The 25,766-nt window shown below is 44.0% G+C and overlaps 1 protein-coding gene across 3 annotated transcripts in view; it reads left to right on the forward strand.

The window, feature by feature from the left end:
* FMN1 (formin 1) overlaps window positions 1-25,766 on the forward strand; it is a gene marked incomplete at both ends in the record, with an annotated part of 397,602 nt that overhangs the window by 88,105 nt on the left and 283,731 nt on the right. Inside the window, 2 exons of one of the 3 annotated variants that reach the window (XM_082646839.1) lie at window positions 13,732-15,114; window positions 16,484-16,601. The exons of 1 other annotated variant lie outside the window; for it this stretch is intronic. In XM_082646839.1, coding sequence (XP_082502965.1) covers window positions 13,732-15,114; window positions 16,484-16,601 — 1,501 coding nt within the window. Of the gene's footprint in view, window positions 1-13,731; window positions 15,115-16,483; window positions 16,602-25,766 lie in introns of those variants that run through there. One more of the 3 variants, XM_082646837.1, reaches the window with a different exon arrangement.

Genomic DNA, 25,766 nt, shown 5'->3' on the forward strand with positions numbered 1-25,766 from the left:
CGGCTCAGAAGAAGAGGGAGAAAAAAAGAAAGAAAATAATGAATAAAAATAAATAAATAGATAAATTAATTAAAAAATTAAAAATTATTAAATTAAAAAAATAAGTAATAAAAAAAAGAGAGCAACCAAACCAATAAACAAATCCACCAGTGATAACAAGTGCTAAAAACTATAGTAAGATAAACATAAAAATCAGAAACAAGTCAGCCACAGACAGAAAACCCCAAGTCTACAGCTGCTCCCAAAGTCCACCACCTCAGTTTTGGGATGATTCGTTGTCTATTCAGGTATTCCACAGATGCAGGGTACATCAAGTTGATTGTGGGGATTTAATCTGCTGCTCCTGAGGCTGCATGGAGAAATTTCCCTTTCTCTTCTTTGTTTGCACAGCTCCCAGGGTTCAGCTTTGGATGTGGCCCCACCTCTGCGTGTAGGTTGCCCTCAGGTTTCTGTTCCCACCCAGACAGGACGGGTTTAAAGCAGCAGCTGATTAGGGGGCTCTGGCTCACTCAGGCCTGGGGGAGGGAGGGGTACGGTAGTTATAATTGGAATGTGGGGCGAGCCTGTGGCGGCAGAGGCCAACATGATTTTGCAACTGCCTGAGGTGCGCCAAGCGTTCTCCCGGGGAAGTTTTCACTGGATCACGGGACCCTGGCAGTGGCGGGTTGCACAGGCTCCTGGGGGTGTGTGGATAGTGACCTGCACTTGCACAAAGTTTTCTTGGTGGCTGCAGCAGCGTTAGCGTTTCATGCCCGTTTATGGTGTCCGAGCTGATAGCCGCAGCTCACGCCTGTCTCTGAAGCTCATTTAGGCAGTGCTCTGAATCCTCTCTCCTTGCGCACCCTGAAACTATGGTCTCTTGCCTCTTGGGCACGTCCAGACATTTTCCCGGACTCCCTCCCGGCTAGCTGTGGGGCAATAGCCCCTTCAGGCTGTGTTCATGCAGCCAACCCCAGTCCTCTCCCTGGGATCTGACCTCCGAAGCCTGAGCCTCAGCTCCCAGCCCCCACCTGCCCCGGCGGGTGAGCAGACAAGCCTCTTGGGCTGGTGAGTGCTGGTCGGCACCGATACTCTGTGCAGGAATCTCTCTGCTTTCCCCTCCGAACCCCTGTTGCTGCGCTCTCCTGCACGGCTCCGAAGCGTTCCCCCTCCGCCACCCGCAGCCTCCGCCCGCGAAGGGGCTTCCTAGTGTGTGGAAACCTTTCCTCCTTCACAGCTCCCTCCCACTGGTGCAGGTCCCGTCCCTATTCTTTTGTCTCTGTTTATTCTTTTTTCTTTTGCCCTACCCAGGTACATGGGGGAGTTTCTTGCCTTTCGGGAAGTCTGAGGTCTTCTGTCAGTGTTCAGTAGGTGTTCTGTAGGAGTTGTTCCACATGTAGATGTAATTTTGATGTATTTGTGGGGAGGAAGGTGATCTCCATGTCTTACTTCTCCACCATCTTGAAGGTCCACCCAAGAAGTTACTTTAATCAGTCTTTTTCTGTGGACATGCAGCATTTCATTAGTATGTAGGGGTGATAGCTAAAACATTTAATAATTGGTGGGAATTTGGCATCCACCAATTGGAATGGCCCCAGGCATTAGGGCTGAGGGTTCTATTAAGGCCCCTTATTTAGCTGTGCATTAATTTTTATTTAGTTATTTATTTTTGTCAAGAGCCAGAGAGGAAATATTTTAGGCTTTGGGACCATACAATCTCTGTTGTAACCACTCAACCCTGTTAACACAAGCAGCTGTAGAGAATACACACATGAATAAGTGTGCCTGTGTTCCCATAAAAGTCTATAGACACTGAAATTTGAATTTCATATTATTTTCACCTATCAAAAATATTATTCATCTTTGATTTTTTTCCCACCATTAAAAAAATGTAAAGATCATTCTTAAAGGAGTCATTCAAAAATAGGCAGTGGGTCAGATCTGGCCCACTCTGGTCTAGAACGAGAGGTGGAGGTCTCCTTCACTTCACTTCCACTGCTGGCTCAACAACTAGCTTAGCTGTGGGACTCTGGGCACCAGTTAACTTCGGTGGCCCTCAGTTTCTTTAACAAATGTGTGCGGACAGGATGGGAGGAACACGAACAGATGAAACAGTGTTCCTTTTAGCTATAATATTACATTTCCTGATTCTATTAAAGGAGCATAAGTCAACCCAAGCAGTGTGGTGTGTGGGGAATGAAAATTCCTTAAAAGAAATACAAAGAAATACAAGAAATTCCAAGAAAGAGATGGAAATTATTTAAAAGAAAAACAAATACATCTTAATATTCTCAACATGAATTTTCGTTTTAATACGAGGAACAATGTCACAACTCTGATAGTGAGACCAAAATTTATCGTCTCCTAACTCTATTTGAAGGCTCATATCATTTCTTTCTGTTTCTCCAGTGCAATCCTTTTTTTCTTCCCTGGTTTTATTGAGGTGTAATTAACATACAATATTGTTTAAGTTTCAAGTGTACAACATAATGATTTGGTACATGTATATACTGTGAAATGATCACCACAATAAATTCATTTCACATCCATCACCTCACGTAGTTACAAGCGTTTTTTTCTTGGGATGAGAACTTTCAAGATCTACTCTCTTAGCAACTTTCAAACGTGCAATACAGCATCGTTAACTATAGCCACCATCCTGCACATTACATCCCCAGGACTTAGCAATCTTACAACTGGAAGTCTGTACCTTCTGACTACCTTTCACCCATTTTCCTCTGTCTTCATCTCCCCACATCTGGCAATCACCAGTCCCTTTTCTGTTTCTATGAATTTGGGTTCTTTTAGATTCCACTTATAAGTGAGAACATAACAGTATTCGTCTTTCTCTGTCTGACTTATTCTTCTTAGCATCATGCCCTTGCGGTCCATCCGTGTTGTCGCATGTTACCTTCATCTTTTAGTTACTGAACTGTGAGAAGGTCCAAGGGTTCCTTGGAGGAATGGCAAGAGGTGGAGCTGGTGGAAGGTAGACACCAGGGAGGCTCCGAGCAGCATCTGTTTACCAGCCAGTATATATTTCAGTGTTTAAGCAACCAGTGCCGCTGACCCTTGGCTGAATGTCAGCCAGACTGCTGTGTAGAGAGGTTCTGTTTGGGTGATCACCCTGCTCTAGCAAATCCCGTAGACCATTCTGGGTGACCTAGAAAGTTCTTGAAAGAACCCAATGCTCAGTCAGTTCCACGGTGAGGTCATGAGGTTGCTAAATATTACATAGGACATATTCAGTGAAAAATAATTTGTTGTTTGTCTGAAATTCAAAATTAACTGGTTGTCCTGTATTCTATTTAATAAGTCTGGCAATCCTAGGTGTCAGTTTGGGAACAACATCCAAATGCGCCAAATGTGTGAATTGCCTTGGGGTAGCATCTATATGGGATAAACCCTCAGTCACCCCAGAGTGCCCATTTAGAGCATGACCATTACACAGTTAGCCTTAAAGGGCAGTTTCTTATATTCCACTATTAGAAACTGTCATTAGCCGTGCTCCTCAGTTGCCAGTGCACTTTGAGCCAGACATGTCAAGGCAACTGAATCTGGACAGACCAGAGAGCAAGTGGGGCCTAACTTCTTAGAACAAGTGCAGTTTCTTAAAGATTCCATTTGAGATGACTATTCACCATGGAGGATAGTTTGTAAAATGTCTGTAAATAAGGGACGTGGGCAGGACAGAAAAAAGACGCTAAAAGAGGTGTGGCCTGAGATGGACAAAAGGTATGCAGAGCAGAAAAGGCAAGCAGCCGTCAGAATTCTATATTGGTTGCATGAATTCTGAAAGTAGGATTTTGCATGCAGCTTTTAAAACACAAGCCTTGAACTCTTCTTGGTGTTGCTGGTTTCCAAGGATCATCTCCATCACCCCACTCGTGGGTCCCGGGACGCTCCTTATTGAATTAGCTTAATTGTCTGCGGAGGACACAGCATCGGGTTCCAAGTAATTGCATCTTATGAACGGAAAGATGTAATTACCAAGTCCACACCAAACCTTAAGTGTCTAAGCCAGTAACAAAACTGCCATGAATTGATCACTTCCTCAATGCCAGGCACCATTCTTTGAAGCATTATTGTACCTATTGTATTGATACAAATAAGGAGAGAGGTTCAGTAAAGGCAGGTGCAAGGATCTGAACCCAGGTCTGTCCGAGTCTGGACCTAGGTGCTTAAAGGTGAAGCCCCTCTACCTCTCCACTACTTTGGATGCTTTCCTGATTTGTTTGTTTTCTTTTGTTTTGCTTTTAATTGAAGAACCGAATTCATTGCATGGATATGAGTTAGCTCTCATAATCAGTGAGAAGGATTGAGAACCGGGCTCAGAATTAGAAAGCTAGAACCACAACCAAAATCACCCCACAGAACTCAATCCAGTGAAGATTCTGCAGCTGCTCAGCTGGGACGCTGGATGCCTCAGACCTTGGGTCTTTACAGTTGATGGGGAAACGCTGACGGGAACACGAGCAGATTTCAGGCCCTCACGTTCCTTCACTCCTAAAAGGCAAACTCTGTGGCCTCAATTGACTTTGACAGCAAAGAATGGATGCAGAGGGCTCTCTGATACAGTGCCTCTGCAGTACATGGAAAGGGCCACATCCTTGTTTTGTTTTCATGGAAGCCAACGAGAGCTTAAAGCTAAAGGCCGCAGGTGGACATCCCCACGTCATTAGCATATTCATGACAATGGGGCTTGTACTTGCGAGTGAAGTGAATTTAGAACTAATAAGCTAGCTTGTTTTCTGAAGGCTTCATACATGCTTCATAAAGTATGCTTACTATTTACTGGGTGTCTGTTGTGAATCAGGCAGGCACTGGGTTAGGAATATTAGCACATTTAATTCTTAGAACAATCCTATGCGTTATTATTTTCCCTATTTTATACATGTAAATACTGGTTCATAGAAGTTAAGGAACTTGCCTAAGTGACACATCTTGCGTGTAACTAGTAAGTAATATCCCATAGTGAACCCAAATACATCTCACTTCAAAGCCATAGCTCTGGCCTCTCCTCTTTTTCTTTGCCCTCTCTTTAACTGTGTTTAAGAATAGGATCGGGCTTCCCTGGTGGCGCAGTGGTTGAGAGTCCGCCTGCCGATGCAGGGGACACGGGTTCGTGCCCCGGTCCGGGAATATCCCACATGCCGCGGAGCGGCTGGGCCCGCGAGCCATGGCCGCTGAGCCTGCGCATCCGGAGCCTGTGCTCCGCAACGGGAGAGGCCACGGCAGTGAGAGGCCCGCGTACCGCAAAAAAAAAAAAAAAGAATAGGATCATAGGGACTTCCTTGGTGGTCCAGTGGTTGAGACTCTACACCCCCAATTCAGGGGGCCCTGGTTTGACCCCGGTCAGGGAACTAAGAGCCCGCATTCCGCAACGAAGATCCCGCGGCAGCGAGGATCCAGTGTGCCTCAGCTAAGACCCGGCGCAGCCAAATAAGTAAATAAATAATTTTTTTTTTTAAAAAAGAATAGGACCATAGTTGTGACAATGCCTAGCTTACTTTCTACTTTGTAATTTTAATGCCTTTACATTGGTTTCCATATTTTTCTTTTAACGTGACTAAATGATGTGAGTATTAACTTCAAGGAATCATTACTGATCAAATCAGGGCTCATAATTTGTGTCCTTTCTGCTCTCTGCCAATTCCTTCTAACTGCAGTGGCTATTTGGTTCCGGTAACCAGGTGATCACCTATTTTGCCCCCATGCTGATGTTTCAATGTGAAAGAGAACTGTTACAAAATTCTATAGCTCTTTGATTTATTATAATGAAAAGAAGGTACATTTAGAATCAGGTTGATCCAGTGCAGATCCTGGCTATGCCACTCATTGGTTGTGTAATCTTTGAATTGCCCTAATGTCTCTGAACCTCTGTATTCACATCTAAAGCAATGGCCAAACAGTAGTCACTAGCCACCTATGGCTATTAATTAAGACTAAATAAAACTTAATTCCTCAGTTACATTAGGCACATTTTAAGTGTTCAGAGGCCACCTGTGGCACTGGATTGCATGACACAGATACATTTCCACCATTACAGAAACTTGCACTGAATAGCACTAATAAAACGAGGTCGGGCTTCCCTGGTGGCGCAGTGGTTGAGAGTCCGCCTGCCGATGCAGGGACACGGGTTCATGCCCTGGTCCGGGAAGATCCCACATGCCGCGGAGCGGCTGGGCCCGCGAGCCATGGCCGCTGAGCCTGCGCATCCGGAGCCTGTGCTCCACAACGGGAGAGGCAACAACAGTGAGAGGCCCGCGTACCGAAAAAAAAAAAAACCAAAAAAAACACGGGGTCAATGACACCTTTCTCATAGAGTTATGGGGAGGATTAAGGTATTAGAAAACTTGCATAAAGAACCTAGCATGGTACCTACTTGGGACAACAATGACACCCTAAAAAAATGCTAGATCTCCCCCTTCTCTCATGCATGTTCTTATCATCCACCTTCATTTTGTTTTAGGTAAATCTTCATCTTCCCTAATTTTTCTTTTGCCTCCTTTATATTTAAAAGTATTTAAGAATGATAACTAGATCTTTGGTGTTGGAACTAATATTCTCAAGATAACTTTTACTTTAAAAAAAATTAAGGAAGGACAGAAAAAGATACCCAGTTACAGCGGAGTCAGTGGCTGTCTAGTTTCACCACTCAGGAAGAACAAGAGTATAGACATCAAGAGATACATACAGTTTCTTAGATGCCAGATCTTCATCTACAACTTTCATCATGAGCAGCTTTAGCCATAATGAAATGCTTTCTCCATGGACTCCATGCCTTCTGTCGTGGTTATTTCTGTGGGACATCACTATTACTCATTTAGGAAAAGCTCAAAACTCTTCAGAAACATGTCCCGGGAAATTCTGTACCTTAAAGAATGCTCCTATTTTCTCTCCTCTTCAGCTTCACAAGGAAGTCAAAGCCTTTCCTTTTTCCTCTTAAAATATTTTATTTTGTCACGGACATTGAATCCATTTCCAAGGACTCTTTGATACTGCTTGGTGGAGCCCGTCTTAGAAATATCTGACAGTAAGACCCTAAGCAGTAATGTAATAACTATTTCAAGCTTGATTTTCGTATTTGTAAGAGTAAGGACTTTTTTTTTTTTTAATTTGCAATATGCGGGCCTCTCACTGTTGTGGCCTCTCCCGTTGTGGAGCACAGGCTCTGGACGCGCAGGCTCAGCGGCCATGGCTCACGGGCCCAGCCGCTCCGCGGCATGTGGGATCCTCCCGGACCGGGGCACGAACCCGCGTCCCCTGCATCGGCAGGCGGACTCTCAAGCACTGCGCCACCAGGGAAACCCAGTAAGGACATTTTAAATGAAATGCGTACACCTTTGAAGTATAATGAGTTGGCCTAAAAACAGCAACAAAAAATGGTCCTTGCTCGGCTGTTAACGCCCTGGGCTGTCTCCCAGGCCAGTCATCATCTGGGAACTTCCCTTCCCCAAAGGGAGGGAAAGTCTCAGTGCTAGGGGACCACACATCGTCAGCATGTGTCAACAGACTCTTGAGAAAAGGATTTTCTGGAGAAAATCCAAATTCATGGTTTTTTTTTTTCTGAAATGATTGAGTTGGTTTAAAAATCATCTTGGAACTCAGGAGTAATAAAGAACAGGTGAACTCTGTCACCATCTACAGTAGCCACCTGGGAACTCTTTAAGCTAATTGCTCTCTTCAGGCGATACAGATGGAAAACAATAATCCAGAGAGCACTGGCCCTGAAACACCCAAAGGGACCCCTTGAAAGAATTTTCTTTGAAGCTCAATTCACTCGTGGCGCAGATGTGGCATGGGGAGCCATTGTATGTAGTAGGCCTATCTATAAGGAACAATCCTGTTCAGACCAAATGGCTCCTCTGTCCAAGAGCATATATGAGGGAAGTGGGAGGGCAGCTTCCTTCGTGGGCCGTCATTTCCTCAGTAAATACTTGCTTTATATTGACAAGGTTAAAAACAATTCTGTTGGTTGCTGGTTGATGTCCCTAAGAAAGTTATTCCTTTGCTATGAAAGCATGTCATATCCATACGGTACTTACTACGTGCCAGGCACTGATGAGTGTGAAACATATATTAGTTTATTTAATGCTTCTAATAACCCACGAAGTAGGTACTTTTCTTATTCCAAGTTTCTAGGTGAAGAAGCTGAGACACAGGTTGCTTATATAACTTGTCCAAGGTCAGGTTTCTTGCAGGAGCAGAGTAGGGTGTTAGCCCAGGACCCAGGGCCAGGTTCTTAACTGTGCGCACTGCCCTCATTCCTTGATCATTGCAGGATGACGTACCCACTGCTCTCTTCTCTTCTTCAGCTTCACGAGTATGCCTCGGCCTCCCCTCTTCCCTTTCAGAGTCTTCTAGTTTGTTACCGACATTCAACCCACTTCCACAGAAGTTTTGAATACAGCTCAGTGGAACCAGTCTTAGAAACATTTTGCACTTGCACTTTTGCACATCAAGTCTGCTTGATGGAAAAAGGCCTTAATCACTGAGCCCTGTCCTTGCCATTGGCAGATGCAGCCTGTTTTCTTTTGAATCAATCAGTAAAAACAGCTGCTGGCTTCTCCGAGGCTGAGCCAGAGGGGCTGTGTTGAGGGTTGCAGTAGTTGGCAGGGGGAATCCACGCTGTGAAGGCAGGGAAAGCACTGCCTGAGATGGAAGGAGAAGCCTAGCGAGGTCTCCGGCCCTGTCTTATCATTTGGCCTCATAACTCCATTTTGAAGATGTGGAAAATGAGTTTAAAGAAGATGCTGATCAGGAAGAAGGTAAGATCACGTGCCAGGGCAGTAGGGGGATGTGACACGGGGTGGACAGGAGTTGGGACGCCTCTTTTCCCACCTTAATGGCCGCACTTGCGCTGCGTGAGCTGGTACCAGTTACTTAGCTTCTCGACTTCAAATGTCTCCATCTTTAGAAGAAGAATGTTGGGCTGGTTGACTTCTAGTCCTTCTAAAGACCTCTTCAGCCTCCCAACAATTTGATTCTTCCCAGCTTCTTCCATAATCTTACACTCCTTTCATCTGACACCTCATTCATTTAACACATGTCTTTTTGACTACTTGTGTGGTCATCATGTCCTTGGTTCTCACCATTTATATCAGACTTCACTTAGTTAAAGCACACTTCCTGAACCCAAAAAGCCCATCTCTGCCTATTCCCCCACTTATATCTTCATAGTTTACTTACTTTACTCAGCCCATTGCTCTAAACTCTTTCCTTCCCCAGAAATAGTTTCTACAATCTTACTTACTCTTATTAATTTTAACTGTTTTCTATTTTTCTCAAGCAATCGTCCCATGAACCTAGTTGAACCCCTAGAAGCTGGAAGCAGTTAGTCATTAAATGCAGGCCGGGAACTTGAAGTATACTGGATAAGGAGAAACATGAGAATCATTTAGCCCAACACCGTGAAATTAATCTCACTTGCTTTACTTTTCCCTTGCCTTTCTGGGATTTTATGAGAATATGGGAAGGCATTCTCTAAGCTGAGTGACATGGCAGAGGGCTGCAAAGAGTAAGTGTGTGAGGTGGGGGGCTTTAGGAAGTTTTTCTTTTAGGCAGTGTCCAGTTTCTGCAAATTGACTTAAAAATTTTTAATGCTCATTCCTCTAGTTGTTATTAGAATCAAGAAGCTAGGTTCTGCTGCTTCCAGGAGATGATATGCCTTTTTTGTTTTTGCAACCATTCTTTTAGGCTTAGCTCACTAGGTATTGTTTGTTGGACTGATGTTCCCATTGCCATGAGGTAAAATTAGCTCCAGCCTCAATCTGAGAAGATGGTGAGATGGGAGGAACACAGAGAATTCATTGGTAGTAAATTCTGCACACAAATAGTGTTCCGTTTTCAAGTAGCTGCGTAGTGATTGTTTTTAACAAGTAGTTACAAAGAGCAACACGTGGGTTAAATCCTACCTAATATTCATCATGCCTGTTTCAACTAGTTTCCAAGGCAGATCATTTTTAATCTGCCTTTTGCACAGGTGTAGCTGTTAGAGAGCTTAAGTGTTTTGAGGTTAGAACAAAAGAGAGTCAGGTGAGGTCGAAAAGGAGAAAGTGTTGGCTGTCACTGGTTTTGTGTAGTAGGTACTTAATGAGTATGCATAGCAGGACAAGATAGAGAAATAACGTGCAAGAGAAGTTATTCTTCCCCCCCCCAAGAATGTTAAAGCATTAAATGGATTCATTTTTCAAGACCACCCAACTAAGATCAAATTTGTAGGCTGCTTATTTGAACACTATGGTCTGAAACATTTTTCCATTCCCTAAATGACCAGATGTCGTAACATTTCTCATGGCCATGAGAACCAGTGGCCTGAAAGAGTCAGTATTCAAAGATCTCTGTAAACTACCATGCTTCTCTTTCTTACTCATCTTCATATTTTGATGGTCGCTGCTTCTTTCATTCAAAATTGTCTTATGTCCACCTATTGCTGTTTAGACCGAGTCTGGGGTATAAAGTACTCACTTACAGTCTATGAACAGGAATCACCTCTTTCTTGGCTGATTTCCTGTATTAAACTTCATGTTTCATGAAGGTGGAGGGCTGGAGTTTCTTCATCTTTATATCCCCGGAGCCTCGTACAGAGTCAGTGCTTAACAATGATTGTTGGATGAATGCATCTTTGTGATAGTTAAGCTTCCTAAATGAAGGAGAATTGTACGGGTGAGCTGGAAAGCCTCTTGATAGGTTTGAGTCCCGAGGATTGTGTCTTGTCTGTGACCAGTAGACAAGCCAGCTAGGAACTTTTGCTTGATTTTTCTAAGCACTCCCTCTAGATTTCCCCCCAAATGATGAGAGAAAAGAATGGTCATTCGCATATTGTTTTTTCTTTTTATGAAGTCAACCTTCTGTATCATCTCAAAGGGTAAAGTACAATACGTGTCCTAGTGAGAGACCACCAACTAACCGGGCTGACACTCTTGCACATTTCAAGATGCAGGCGTGTGTGGAGCCCTATTACGGCAGGATGCAGAGCTCAGGGTTTTGGAAGAGTGATTGTGGATTCTGGGGCCTGATTGCCTGGATTCAAGTTCCAGTTCCACCTGTGAACACGGGCAAGCTACATCATCTTTCTGCTCCTCTTTCTAAACATGAAAAAGAAAATAATACCAGCCTCATAGCTAGATGTACCAATCAGTTAATACACAATGGAGCACCTAGAACAGTGCTTATAAACACCCAGTAAATGTTAGGTATTATTAGTATCCTCCACTTACTAGCTGTGCACCTTGGCTTGGTTGTGTTCTCTTGACCATGGTTGCGTCACTTTTAAAACAAACCTAGTCGAGTCAAGGGACTGGGATCAAATCATCTCCCTGGGACCCAAGACTTCCCGCACTTTCCATGACATTGTATTGGTGTCCGTGGGTACTGAGAGGGTGCTAAAACTTTGTAATTCTGCTCCATGCCGTACTGTGGAAGAGCCATCAGCCCCTTCCAGTTTATGTCCCATTTTGCCCAAATCTGCTGAAAGCGCTTAGAAACTGATTCTGGAAATCTGGAAATCAATAATTATGTCTGAGAAAATAGAGCTTTCTCAGTTGAAGAACACCAAATACGTGCCATGTCTCCTCCCCTCCCCTGTATATTGGCTGGTCCACATAGTTCTTCAGAAGACTGATCTTATCATCTGATGTGATGATTCCTTTGTTTTCTGTCTCGAAGAAGCAGAAGTATGATTTTATCAACGGGCATTTCCTTGAGACAGGAAGCTTGTTCTGAGACATACATGTCACCAATGAATTTTCCTCAGTGTTGTGGTGGCCTTTTGATTAACTGTGCCCTAGTTAATAATCCCCAAATATACTGGGATCAGGAGCAAACAGGAAAGTATTCGTTTAGATACAAGGTCAAATCAGGGATTAGGAAGTACTGTCTTAACTTTCCAATAGGAGTTGATGGGTTGTAATCATATGTACCCTTTCTGTGTGAGGGTTTCTTTTGAACGCATCATGCTAGAAATTTATCATTGTGATCAGAATTTCTTAGCATTAATACTTAGCGGGAAACACAATTCATGCTAGCGGTGTGGAAGCCACAGCCATTCCCTGCTGCGGATAAAGCAAGACAGTTGTTTTGCTGGTGGCTACAGATTCCGTTTTGCATAATTTGTTTGCGTTTAACACTTGGGCTCAATCTTCTCGCAGCTTTGTTCAGAGAGCCGGTGATTACTATTAAACCATGATGACTATTAAGCCAGTTTGGTTCTTCTGATCCAGCACAGTACCTTATCCGTCCCAGGCGCTTACTAAATGCCTGCTGACTGGATGGGATTTGAAAAACACTGAGACCTTCAGGTCCGACAGGAAGCTGCCCCAAGAGGCAGCAGGTATGCTGCTGGGAAACAGAGCTGCAATTTTTCCAAGTTCTTTATTGCCAGGTTCTCAGCATATAATCACCGTTGGAAACTACATTGAGCTGATGTTTGGTGGTGGTTTTGTCTTTCCTGTTTTTGTTTTAGGCAAATTGGGTCTGTGACAGAGACCTGATAGAGACCTTTCAGGTGTTTTTCCCTTTAGGGGAATGGGGCTCCTTGGGGACCTTTAGTGAATTGCTTTACCTAACAAGGCAGGTTGTGTGTTACTTTGTATCATGCCAGGTTTCAATTTGTTGGTTGGATGGCTGAAGCACAGAGGCTTTGGCCAGCAGGATTCATAAGGAAGCCAGGAAGCCAGAGCTGCTGAGCAGAAGCCCAAGGTTGGCACAGCGAGTGTGGAGGGTAATCATTCCTGCCAGGCTGGCTGGGGCTGTTTACTCTGCCACCCTAAGGCTGGTGGACGGTGGGCGTGGTGGGTGCGCTTGCCTAGGTACCTGTTTGTAGAACGCTGAGACACCGGGGCAGAGCTAAAACAGCAGTAATCCGAAACCAGGCGAGTTGGTTTTCCTTCTCCGGCTGGGGCAGCTAAAAATCTGCATTCCAGATGAAACCTGCAGGGAAGCGGAAGAAAGAACTTTAAAAAAAAAAAAAAAAGCTTCAAGGGCATTCAATTAACTGCTTTTGAGAGTCCTGGGCTTCCTGAGATGATCCGTTTCTTTCATTACTTTTCTTTCTTTGCTTTGGGCTTTGTAAGTGGCTGTTGGTCTGTGTGCACTGCTAGTTTTTTGTTTTTTGGGTTTTTTTTTTTGGCCTGGATGGCACAAGCTTCTGGCCGTGATTGAGATGGCAATAGAGAGCCCGTAAGAAGTATTGCGGTCATTTGCTGCTGATTCACTTTTAAATTTCTTCAGCTGCTCCGGGGGGGGGGGTGTTGAACGCCGTCAGGAGCTGCTTGCCGGCTCAGCACTTTCTGGAGCCTCACTTGCTCACCAATGAGGAAGTTGAAAGTGACCAGGAGAACGGCCGGCACTGGGGCGGAGCTCGCGGCGAAGTCCTGGGCTGGGATGAGTGGGGGCAGGCTGACTTTCCCTACGACAAAAAGCCTTTTGTCCCCGGGAATAAATACGGAAGTCCCAGAGGAGCAGCCTCCCCAGTCCGTGTGTAGTAAGGTGCGCAGCCTCGGCTGCCTCTGGGCATAAAGCTCCGCGGACTTTTTACAGTTGCCCCGGACGCCCCATCACCGCGCAAACCGGAAGGAGGGCTCGGGAGGGACCAGAGCCCGGCCAAGTGTGCTCGCTCCGCGACTGAGTCCCACCGGCGGGTCCTGCTGTTCTCTGTCCTGGAAGTTAAGAACCGGTGGAGTGGAGAAACTGAGAGGGCAGGGGAAGATCGCAGAAGTGAGAATCTGCCGCCCAGGGCACGGCTGGGACATGGAGGACTTGGGTAACGCTCCGAATGGCAGTGATGGCTCGGAACCAGGACAACCCGAAGCCGGACTTGACGTGGCCCAGTCGATCCTGACCAAGTTCTCTATGAAATCCCTGTTTGGGTTTACGAATAAATTGGAATCTGTGCAGCCTGGAGAGGAAGATGCGGTGCTGAAAGCCTTCCGCAGTTTAGTGGTGGATCCCACGCCTCAGCTGGAGGAGCCCAGCAGTGGCTTGGATCCGCCGGAGGCGGAGGCTCAGGTTCCACCTGACCTCGGAAATGATGGGAAGACTCCGAGGGTGGAGACAGAGACGAGGTTGGAAGGAAGCCGGGGAGAAGCAGAGGCAGGGATTTCTCTGCCTGGTCAAGAGCTGCTTCCACTGGCTGCTTTGAGTGTGTGCAGAGACAATGTCATTTTGGTTCGCGGGACCCTGGTGAACACCACCAGTGATTCTGACTCTGATGATGGAGGCCAGGAGCCAGAAGAGGGAAGCAACATCAATGGCCCAAAGTCCCCTAGTGGTGTTTTATCTGAGCCATCTGAGCAGTCCCAAGAAAAGCCAGGAGATGGGAGGGAAAATACTGCCCCTGGAGAAAGGGGTGATGCAGAGCCCAGTGGAGAAGGTCCTCAAAGGACTCTGCAGGAGATAAACAGCAAATTGGAACCCGAGGATGGTAGCCTTCAGACAGAGCATAGCCCCGGCCAGCGACAAGCTGGAGAAGAAGGTTCCAAAGTTCTACCTGTGGTAACAGACCAGAACTCAAGTGTTGGTGTCACTGAGAACACCTCTCCTAAAAAAGAAGTCCCTGGAGAGAAGTCCTTCCAGCTCCCAGCTTTTTTTAGTGGGCTTCGTGTGCTGAAGAAGGGAGCCCCAGCCGAGGTCGGGGAGACCATCACTGAAATTAAACCAAAGGACGGGGACCTGGCTTTGCTTAAGTTGACCCAGCCTGTCCAGAGGTCCCTAGCACAGGCAGGGCCTCAGGCAGTGAAGATGGGAGAGAAAACAAATGATCCGAAGGCCGCTCCCACTCTCCTGGAGCAGCTCTCTCAGCTGCTCAACATTGACGTCCCCAAAGCCGAATCAAAGGCAGAAGACCCTGAACAGCCCAGGGGGGAGGAGAGGAGTGGCAGCACTCCCCAGGAGAGCCAGAGCGGCCCCGGAGAAGCCCAGACCCAGGGAGGAGAGGTCAAGCCAAAGCCGCCAGAGACTACCTTGGAGGCCTTTAGAGCCCTATTCATCCGTCCCCCCAAAAAGGGGACCACAGCTGACACCTCTGAGCTGGAAGCTCTCAAGCGCAAAATGAGGCATGAGAAAGAGTCCCTAAGAGCTGTGTTTGAGCGGTCGAGGTCAAGGCCAGGAGATGGCCCCTCGGATTCCAAAAGCGTACGTAGCGTTGGGTTTTGGGTTTTGTCATAAAATGTGATGCTGCTGTATTTCTTTTCAGGTTTCCTATCAAAGAGAATCTCATATACCGATCTTAGTGACCCTCTTCTAGGTGAAAGATGATTATAGTCAAGTTGACCTTGTAAGGAGTATGGAGTTGGACAGAAGCGTTTTCTTTCTTCCTTATCTTTTTCTGGGTTGTTGTAAGAGAGGTATAAGTAAAGGTGTGCAGGTCAGAAAGCGAAACTGTCACTCTGAGTTTAAACATTAATAGGAAATGTGCTTCTAAAAACCAAGCAGCATGAGGAATCAATGCAATCTAGAACTATAGCCCAGATTTCCTCTCCACTTTATTATACCTCTGCGAAAACTGTATTTTTCCTTTGAAAGTCTGCCACTTGGCGAAATACCTGTTTGTGATGTGATTAAAATGTTCTGTGTTGGTTACAAGGCATCTTGATTGAGCACTGGGTTAGTGTGAGACTTGGGTTTTAATTCTAACTGCCAATTACTGGCTGGGTGACCTTGATCAGCAAAAAGAAGAAAATAACCTTTAATCTTTATTTGGTTGTTGCGAAGATTAAATGAAGTTGGCACATAGTAACCGTCTAATTAGTGAAAGCTGTTACGATTAAAAAAATTATTCAGGTAATTTGTAAGGACTAGCAAGCACTTGTCCAGTGGATCTTAAAATTCATAAGGGCAACAAATAATATTTCTTGCTTAGTATCAATTTGGCATACAATTATCATTCCCTCATACATCAGTTAAATTTAAAGGTCTTTGGAAAAACTATCTTAGGTTGCAGTCAAAAACTAAATACAACATAGCATTCTCCTAGTTGTAAAAATCAACCCCTATAAAAATAGCTTGAATGTGAAAGCCAGCTCATTCATTTTTTTGTGTGTGGGAAAGAAAAAAAAGAAATGATCAATGTGGACATCTTAGAGAAGTGTATCTTGGCCTACAGGTAATGTTCATAGAAAATGCAAAACTAGTTTTTATATTATAAATAACCCTGGAGTTTGGGATATATTTCTAAACATCCCTATAAATGTACCCGATTATAGTATATGTGTGTCTTCAGATCAAAGTGTACTTGTGATTTAAAAATAAAAGTTATATGCTAAAAATCATCTATTGAAGGTTGTGTAATACTTGGCCTTGAGTTATTTCTCTTTCCACCCCAACTGATCACTTTACATTTCTAGAAAAGGATCGTATTGGAGTGAGATGTTTCAGTTACAGTGAATGAGAGCAATGTGCCGTTAAAATTAATTTCAGAGTTAGCACAGTTGTTCTCAGGGATTAATTGGCCCTGGCCACATTTCATTTAACTTACTCTTTTGTTTGCCCACTTTTCCAACAGCCTGACCACAGCCCCACTGAGCAGGACGATAGGACTCCTGGCAGACTCCAAGCTGTCTGGCCACCCCCAAAGACAAAAGACACAGAAGAAAAAGTGGGATTGAAGTACACTGAAGCAGGTAATGGGAAAAGAAGCCAGGTACCAGGAATGCATCTCTTGCTGCAGTCGCTTTTAGTTCTAGCTCAGTAGACTCACAGAATTTAAGTTTTTGTTTCATTATAAAATGTAATGCCGAAGGCTTTTCTTTTTGGTTTTGCTGTTAAAGTGAACCCTTGCACACTTATCGTTAATGAATCTCTTAGAGATGAAAGGTGAACGCCGTGGAATGAGTGAAGGGGGGCACATGTGTAAAGGAGGAGAACCTCGGGGGAACTAATGGAGAAGGTAGATTACAGATTCCTCAGGAAGCAGGTGGTTGGCCCTCACAGAGTGTCGTGTAAGCTGGCAGGGTTGCTGGCAGAGGTAGAGTACGAGACTCCAGAGCTGTAATCTGATGTGTTCTTTGTCTTTGAGTAATGCTTTTGAGCCACAGGAACCTTGTGCAGAGTGAACGTACAGATACCGTATCAGTTACTCTTTCACTTTTGTTAGACAAAGCTTTATTTAATGCATGGCCAGTTTCAAAGCAATCTAACTCCCTGGAAACCTTCCCGGGAGCTTTGCTTGAATATATTTAAGTAGAATGGGAATCTAGATATTTTTACTCTTTAAGTGAAGGGTTCGTGTGAAATTTAAAAAAAAAGAAAGAATGAGAGGAGGATATATCTTAATTGTATACATGTGTGTCTCTGTGTATCTCTGATGAAACCTTTGTCTTCTTCCTGATATTTGAAGATCACTTAACACAGACTTACGTTTTGTTGGTTGTCTTAGGTATGTGTGTATATTACCAGTCTGTATGGTTATACAGAAATACTTCTTTCAGTTCCTATTGGTTGATGACATAAGTGGATCAAAGTTTGGGTGGTTTAGTAATACACAGGTTTTTTTTTGTAAGATGATAAAATTACAATCAGCGATTGAGGACACAGCTGAATCTACAGCCTGATTGCTTTAGCCGCCATTTACACAATTGCAAACGTCTGACTACCCCAAGACATCAACTGCTTCATGACACTTTTTTCTGACCTGCTTGAATGACAGAAAGAAAGCTATTACAGCCTTGGTGAAAATGTATGTAGCTGTTGCATTCTTCTTCTGTACGTTTCATTTTTCCAAAATCGGATTGTTTTTGACTGCAATACTGTACCACCTACCAAGTTGTCTTTCCTATGATGTGGCACAGTTTGAACAGTGAAAAGTCCTGAAGTTCGCTTTAATGAAAATCCAGAATCCTATAAGTTCTTATTCCTAGTTTATGTTGGGGTGGCCATCTTCTTTGTGACGATGAGCATTTGCTGAGTAGAGAAGGAAGTGGCATAAACAGCTTTTCAATCTACTTCAAGTCATATTTAGGGGCATTTATACTCTACAGAGATTCCTTAGTCTTTGCTTCTGTCCTCTTCCGTTTCCAGAAGCTCAGAGGAGTGCTATCATTACCTTGCAGTGTAATTACACTCAAAGTCAGTAGCTGTCCCAGTCTCTCTCTCTTTTTTTTTTTGTAATGAAATGCGTGTTCTCCAAGCTGTCTAAGGTCTCGGATGAGATGGGGAAAAAAGGAGGGAGGAATTGATGAATAATGACAGTTCTCTTGGGTTCGTTCTGATGGCACAATGACAGCTTGCAACAGAGAGAAGGCTGGCTGTTGTCTGGAGAAGGCACCTAGGTCCCCAGCCAGTTCCCATGGGTGGCAGTACTGTGTCTTACTTACCGTGCTCCCAGCCAGGTCTGGTGCTCATTTTCTTGAGAGTCTTGTAGCGCTAATCACTGCTGATACACTCTGGAGGTTATCAAAGAAGATACTCCATGCCTGTAGGAAACTTTTTTTTACCCCATTACTCAGCCAACATATGGTTGTCTTGCCATTTACGGCTAATCTTTAGGAAGTTAACGTTTTTCTTGTGATTTTCTTGAGCTCTGTTGTTGAGAAATCTGAAGTCTTATAAGCATTTGGTTTATAACTTAACATATTTTGTGGTATTTCCATCGGTCTCCCTGCCCTTAGGGAAGTAGATTAAAATTGCCACTCTGTAGGGAGCACAGAGACAGAAAAATTCGTTCCAAAATATTTCAGGGTGTTTGAAGTCTTATGCTTCTACATCGTCAGTGCTCTTAATTTTTCCTGGCATGTATAATTCATTAAATTAGTGAAAGGGGAGAGCATGACTATTTATATTTCAAGTGTGCTATTGGAGTTCTGTGCTGTTGACATCGAAGCCCAGTCCTTGGCAGGGCTGGCAAAGAGATGGTGATTTTCATCATGAGTCTCTCACTGTCCTTGTGTTGCCCTCGGCTGCTTTGGATGTGCCACTGCTTGTGTTTCCCTCTATTCAGAGTTTATCATTCGATGATCTTTTTCTGAGGGCCTAGGAGATCACCTAATACTGTAAACTCACTTTTGTTCAAGGATAAAAAAGAAAGAGCTGACCTAAGGGAAGCTGTCCCTTTAAACTATGGCTTCTGGAGTCCTCTTTGCCATGTGAGGGTAGCTGACCACTGATGCTGGTGCCCACTGCCTAGGATGCACTCTCCTGCCACTGCCAAAGTTACCAGCAGCGTCTATAGCTGCTGACGCTGCAGCTAACTCCCCTGGCAGCTAAAGCCTTCAGCTTCCACTAGAGCCTCTGCTGCCATTCTGATGACAGTGTGTCTGCCATTAAGGGCACTTCCACTGCCATTCTGTGAGCTCTTGGAGCCTTGGTGGTGCGCCGGTTGAGAGGCACTAGGCCTCACTAGAGCTGTCACTCAAGGGACTTGCACAGGTGCTGGAGTTGACTTCTACCATGCAGGGAGGGTCCCCTGTGTTCAGTCACACTGCACTTGAATTGCTCTGCTCAAATGAGAAAGAATTACTTTCTTCCAAGTCCTGTGCTGTGCTTTCACACATTATTATCAATGCAATTCTGCTTTGTGTTTGGGATGCCTCACAGCTATTACGAGTGAAAAGAGCATTTCCCTCTATTCCTTGGAATTGGGCTGGGGACAATCTGAGTGACAGACTCCTTGTTCTCAGAGTTGTCTTTCCTCCTCTAGATACAGGAGCTTGCTCTCCAAACAAGCTTGGGGAAATAGTCTTGCTTTTCTAGGAAGAATCTTTTAGTGGGCTCCATGCGTCCTTTTTTTTTTTTTTTACGGTATGCGGGCCTCTCACTGTTGTGGCCTCTCCCGTTGCGGAGCACAGGCTCACGGGCCCAGCGGCTCCGCGGCATGTGGGATCTTCCCGTACCGGGGCATGAACCTGTGTCCCCTGCATCGGCAGGCGGACTCTTAACCACTGCGCCACCAGGGAAGCCCCTCCTTGCCTCCTTAAATGATTAATCAACTCAGCTGAGTCCCTGCCACTTTCTTGTGCTGCAGACCAGAAACATCTGGATGGAGTAAACTTGATTACCTTGTGAAGCCCGGGGCTAAGTAAAACCCAATCACAGCCAAGTGAAAAGGTGTGCTATGAAACAATACAAGGGAATCTAAAAGAAAAATATGTCTACCTTTAAATTTAATGCTGCAAAAGCAACTTATCTCATGAGAATCAGAGAACCAGTGATCTGTTCGTCCTCTAACATGCTGTCTTGTACGTGGTGAGGTTACATAAGTGTTAGTAACATGCCCAAAGTCTTTAAAAAAAGGACTGGAAATTATAAAGATCTAGGTATCATAGAATAATCATAGAGGTAACATGGGGTTAAACTTTTATCTCAAACTTGAATAAAAGAATTTTCTAAACCACATTAGGTCACTTTTTTCTTTTTGCTTTGTGAAGAATAAATGCACTTAGCCATATTTATTTTTTTCTTTGGATAATTATACTATTACCATATCAGCCAAGGTCCTGTCAGGGATCAGGTGAGGATGATTTGATTGAGAGTTTTTGTGGACAGAGTTTGGGAAAAGCAATGAGAGATGAAGCAGCTCTCTGGGGTTAGTAATCATGGGAGGTGTTTACAGCCCTAGACCTGAAGGGGCAGGGCGAGGAGAAGCTGCTGGAAAACCCAGAATGTCAGAGGGAGGCCGAGTGTTGTGGAGGGGGCTGCCGGACAGGAGCGATGGCCTTCACTGGAGGGATGCATCCAATCCACGGTGACCTGGTGGCCGGAGGGAATTGTGGGCATAAATGCCCTGACTTCCTTCTCCTGCTCTCTGGTCTCCTGCCATCTCTGCCCTTCACCAAATCCAAAGAGAAGTCAGAGGATCAGGATCCACTTTAGGCCAGACAACAGAGCCCAGAAAAGGACCCAGAAAGGGGGAGAGTGGGTCTAGGAGGCAAATAGAAGATACTCAGCACAGTTTCACCTGGAGTCAGTTGGCAGTGTAAGAAGGTTCTAAAGCCCATCAGTCTGTACGAAGAATTGGCACCTGACCACACAGGGGTCTGATACAAGGGCACAAAGAAAAACTCCTGCTTTGTATCCCGTGGGAGGGTTATGTTTTCTACTGCAGTCAGTTCATAGAAAATATAATGGCTATCATCGAGAGTATTGCTCTTTGCACACCTACTTCACCTTAGTGTAAAGGCTTTGTACACTGATCTCAGAAAATCTTCCATCTGCTTTCAATGTTTCCCAATATTACAAAATAAAATAAATATGGAAATATCCAGAAATATCACGGAGCAAAACAAACTCTCTAGAATGTGTTTCATAGAGAGATCATTGCCACCATGTTGAATTATGATAGGCCTATGTGAATTTAATACTTAAAATTAAAAAAAAATTTTTTTTTAATTAACTGATTTATTTTTGGCTGCGTTGGGTCTTCGTTGCTGGGCGTGGGCTTTCTCTAGTTGCAGCGAGCGGGGGCTACTCTTCATTGGGTGTGCGGGCTTCTCATTGGCGGTGACTTCTCATTGCGGAGCACGGGCTCTAGGCGTGCGGGCTTCAGTAGTTGTGGCATGCGGGCTCAGTAGTTGTGGCTCATGGGCTCTAGAGCGCAGGCTCAGTAGTTGTAGTTGCTCGGCGGCATGTGGGATCTTCCCGGACCAGGGCTCGAACCCATGTCCCCTGCATTGGCAGGCGGATTCTTAACCACTGCGCCACCAGGGAAGTCCCATACTTAAAATTTTTATCACACTGTACAGACTGCTTTTTACACTTGAAATTGTGACTATCTTTGATTTTTACTACATTTAAACAATAATTATATTTATAGAGATTTCATGTTTTTCAAGTTATTATGTGTAATAATGAAAATAACAATGCTATAAATATTTTTGTTCATAGGTGTTTTCCTTTAATTAGAACACACTCCTTGTGGAATTGCTATATATAAGTGTATATGCCGTTTTCAGGTTTTTGGTGCATATCAATTGCCAAACTTAATTTTTTTTTTTTTTTGTGGTACGGGGGCCTCTCACTGTTGTGGCCTCTCCTGTTGCAGAGCATAGGCTCCGGACGCGCAGACTCAGCGGCCATGGCTCACGGGCCCAGCCGCTCCGCGGCATGTGGGATCTTCCTGGACCGGGGCACGAACCCGTGTCCCCTGCATCGGCAGGCGGACTCTCAACCACTGCGCCACCAGGGAAGCCCCAAACTTAATTTTTTATCTAAAGTTATTCAGTATGAAATCAGTACTCTTAAAACACTAAAAATGCTTTTCCCTCTTATCATTTGCTTTTTATTTTACTTGTATTTTCTGGTATAGAAGTTTTAAATATTTATATAGTCAAATCTACCCTCATTTTATTGTATAACTTTTCTTTTGGCTTGAGAGGACCTCCCCTACTCAAAGATCAGCTCTATGTTTAAATTTCTTAAGTGATTTCTTTCCACCTCTTCCTTCCTTGTCTTCTTGTTTTCCATTTCATGTTGAAAACTTACTTCGGTGCCTAGCCCGAGGAAGAGAGCTAAGACAGCTTCTGTTTTTCTAAGTAGTTAATTGTACAGCAGGCTTCTGAAGTAATTATTCCTCTCCATGATAAGTTTAGCACTGTCTTGGGCTTTCTGTTCTCTTTTTGTATTTTGTACCAGTATCTTAATTATTGCAGCATTATAATGCATCTCAGAATCTGTTCAAGTTCTCAAGCATACTTTTAAAAATATTTTTTTAGCTTTCCTCTTATTTATTCTTCCAGAAAGCCTTAGCCTACTTGGTCAAGTTTCAGAAGGATTGCTTTGGGACTTTTATTGGAATTGCATTAATTTAGAAATTAATGTGAAGGTGGGAATGAGATCTTTAAAATGCTTAGTATTTCTACGCAGGAACATATCTTATAAAACTATTCAAGTTTTCTTTTCTGACTTAATAAACTAGATACATAGATGTGTAGATATAGATATATATCTTGTATTTTTTCTAAATGTATTCCCAGGAATGTTATTTTTTAAAAAAATACATGATATGAAATTGTATCTTGTGATTTATTTTTCATAAAAGTCAAGTGCATTCCTTAGAATCTAGTGACTCATGCATGCTAGATGCTCTGTAGATTTCCCTCCTGAGGTCCGGGCTAGACTGAGTGAAGGGCACTTTTGGACCAACTGATCTCAGGGGTCCGTCCCTCAGTTTTACTCTGGTTCGTGGTTCTTAGTGTTCTCAGGCTCTTTAAAAACTTAATGATGATAGAAAGCTGTGGAAGAAGACCCTGCAGTTAATTTTGCATCTGCGGTATTTCAGACCCTCCCCCCACCCCATAACCATTTGTGGACACATCCCCCCATCTCCTGCCACCTCCCCGGGTATAGATGAAGAACCTTTGCTGCAAATGCTCAACCTAGAGCTGGGCTTCCTTTCCTCTTCGTCTCCTATTTTGTGTTACGACGAATGGCCTGAAACATCTCCTTATTTATTAGCATATTTAAAAAATATACCATCATGATTTGTGCCTGAGCATCCTGAGAGGAGATGAAGCTAATGTTTGTGAGATTAAAATGGCATCATTTGGGAAACTGGCAGTGACTTAATTACCCATGGGGAAAAAAAAAGGAGAAAAAGGACGAAGAAGGAAAGCTCTCACGTTTTCCGAAACAAAATGAACTTTCAGCATGCATCTGGAAAAGCCCTTCTCAGCACTGGCTGCACCTCAGAGCTGGGCTGGGGGCTGGCACATGGGCCACCCTACTTAGGGCGAGTGCTGCGGCTTTGGTAGTAAAGAGAAGCTAGGTTGAGGCATCATGGTTACTGTGAACAGGCAAGCTGTCACTGTGTGTGGCATCTCTTGGGGATAACTCACACCGCCTTGAAACTTGGAGTAGCTCAGGGACATCCCTAGTTAGAGTATTTTAGGTAACCCATCCCTCAACTTAATAAAGATCCGCCTACTTTCTGGTTTGTGTCTAATTTAGGTTCCCTTGGTTATAAAGTGACAGAGCTGTGTGCCACCCTCCCTGGTGAGTCAGACATTCTTGCCTCACCAGCCAGGGAGAGCTATAAATATCTTGGCATATTTTATTGGCCTACAGTACCTTTAAAAAACTTATTCATTCACAGCTAACAGGCTGCATTAGCCATGAATGGACTTGCCTTTAAGGTCATATGTCTAGACAGATTATCCTAAGTGTCTTCTTTCACAGTCTAGGCTATAGGTTTATTCATTGTATATTTCACAGGACTTTGTGGTATGTTGCCATCACTTGCATGGAGTTATGATGATGGCCCAGAAATTGGAAGCTGTACAGATTAAAGACCAGGAAAACCTTGCGTCTTATAGCTGTAGAAAGAGGTCATACTGGGAAACCAGAGGCGACATGAGTGTGTCAGGCTTCTACTTACTGTATATCTGGGAGCTGTGAGGAGGGAGATTGGCTTCCCCAACACAAATGGGAACTAAGGCTTGATATTATGCAGAGGGAATCCCAAAGTATGGACCAGTGACTCAGGAATCATATGTTGTATTCCAGGAAGTATTAGTAAAGGTCTTTAGCTCAGAGGAAAAGAGATTAAAAGAAAGATTAAAAATTCTGTATTTTAAGAGATTAAAATATAGAATCTGAAATTTTAGAATATTAAAAATTTAGAGCTGCAAGCATCTTAGAAATAATGTAATTCATCCTATTCGTTTTACAAATGAGAGCCAGAGGTTATGACTTGCTGAAAGATACATGTAATTAATAAGAGAGCTGAAATGACAATTGGAAGTCGTTGGTGGGGGGGGGGCATTGGAGAGTGATGGATTTTTTTTTTTTCTGCCAATATACTGACAATTAAAGCTCCAGCAAGGAAAGCACAGAGAACAGGAGCATTTAAGAATTACGCTGCTTATTATAAAGCAAAGAATTATGAGACCACAGTGAGTCCATCTGCATAATAAAGGAGAGGATATGAGTACCATACCAGCTCACCAGACACATCCACAGAAATTGGGTCATTTCATGCTGCTTTTTGACTCATAAAAATAGAAAAGGGGAATTTTAATGGCATCTTTAATGCTTTTGAGGCTCACTTAAGCAATGTAACGCAAATAAAAATGCTTCTGGTTTGTGGATTCTTGCAAAGTTCAGGTGGGGCTCTTTGCTGGGCCCAGTTTGTGTGCTGAAGTGTAGGGTGCATATGTATTTGATTTTAGGAGGTCCATGAACAAATATTTTTATCTTAACGGTTGTGTATTTCAGTAGTTTTATTGTTGTTTTACAGAAAATGAGTACTAAAATCCACTTTGAAGCTGCTTTTGGGCAGATGAGGCTGAAATTTGATATGCCATATCCTATGCCACACCTTCACAGATACCTCCTTTCAGTATTTTTCTTCCTCAGAATTTCTATCCAGGTGGCCCCATTTTTCTTCCCTCCCTCAAATCTTCATCTATCGACAGCTGCCCAGTGCTTGTTCTCTGTATCCTCCACCAAGCAGCCACTCTACAGTTCCAGCCTCAGCACCCTCCCCTCCTGCCCTGCCACACCTTTTCACTTGCAGCCCATTGAATTCCTTCCACTGAACTACCTTTACTGTGCTGGAGCTGCGCACTGGCTCAGCAAAGAAAGGGCACTCACTCCTTCAGATCCCTCCGCCAGAGACGGCAGCCGGGGCATCGTAAATGCTTTCCTTTTTGGTAGAAAGAACAAATGACTGTATTTCTGAGGAATAACTAAAAGCAAAGTTTCAATAGCCAAACTCTGGAGCATTCGTCCCCAGATGAAGGATGAGAACATATGATGGGAAAGGTAGAAGACTGTCTCAGAGAGAAAGGAAAATTGAACTAGGGAAATCTTAGGGACATGCTTAACTTTGGAATTTCCTTTACTTTGGGTTTTGT

The sequence above is a fragment of the Grampus griseus genome (genome assembly GCF_964374135.1).
Source record: "Grampus griseus genome assembly, chromosome: 2".
In the NCBI taxonomy this organism is placed as follows: domain Eukaryota; kingdom Metazoa; phylum Chordata; class Mammalia; order Artiodactyla; family Delphinidae; genus Grampus; species Grampus griseus.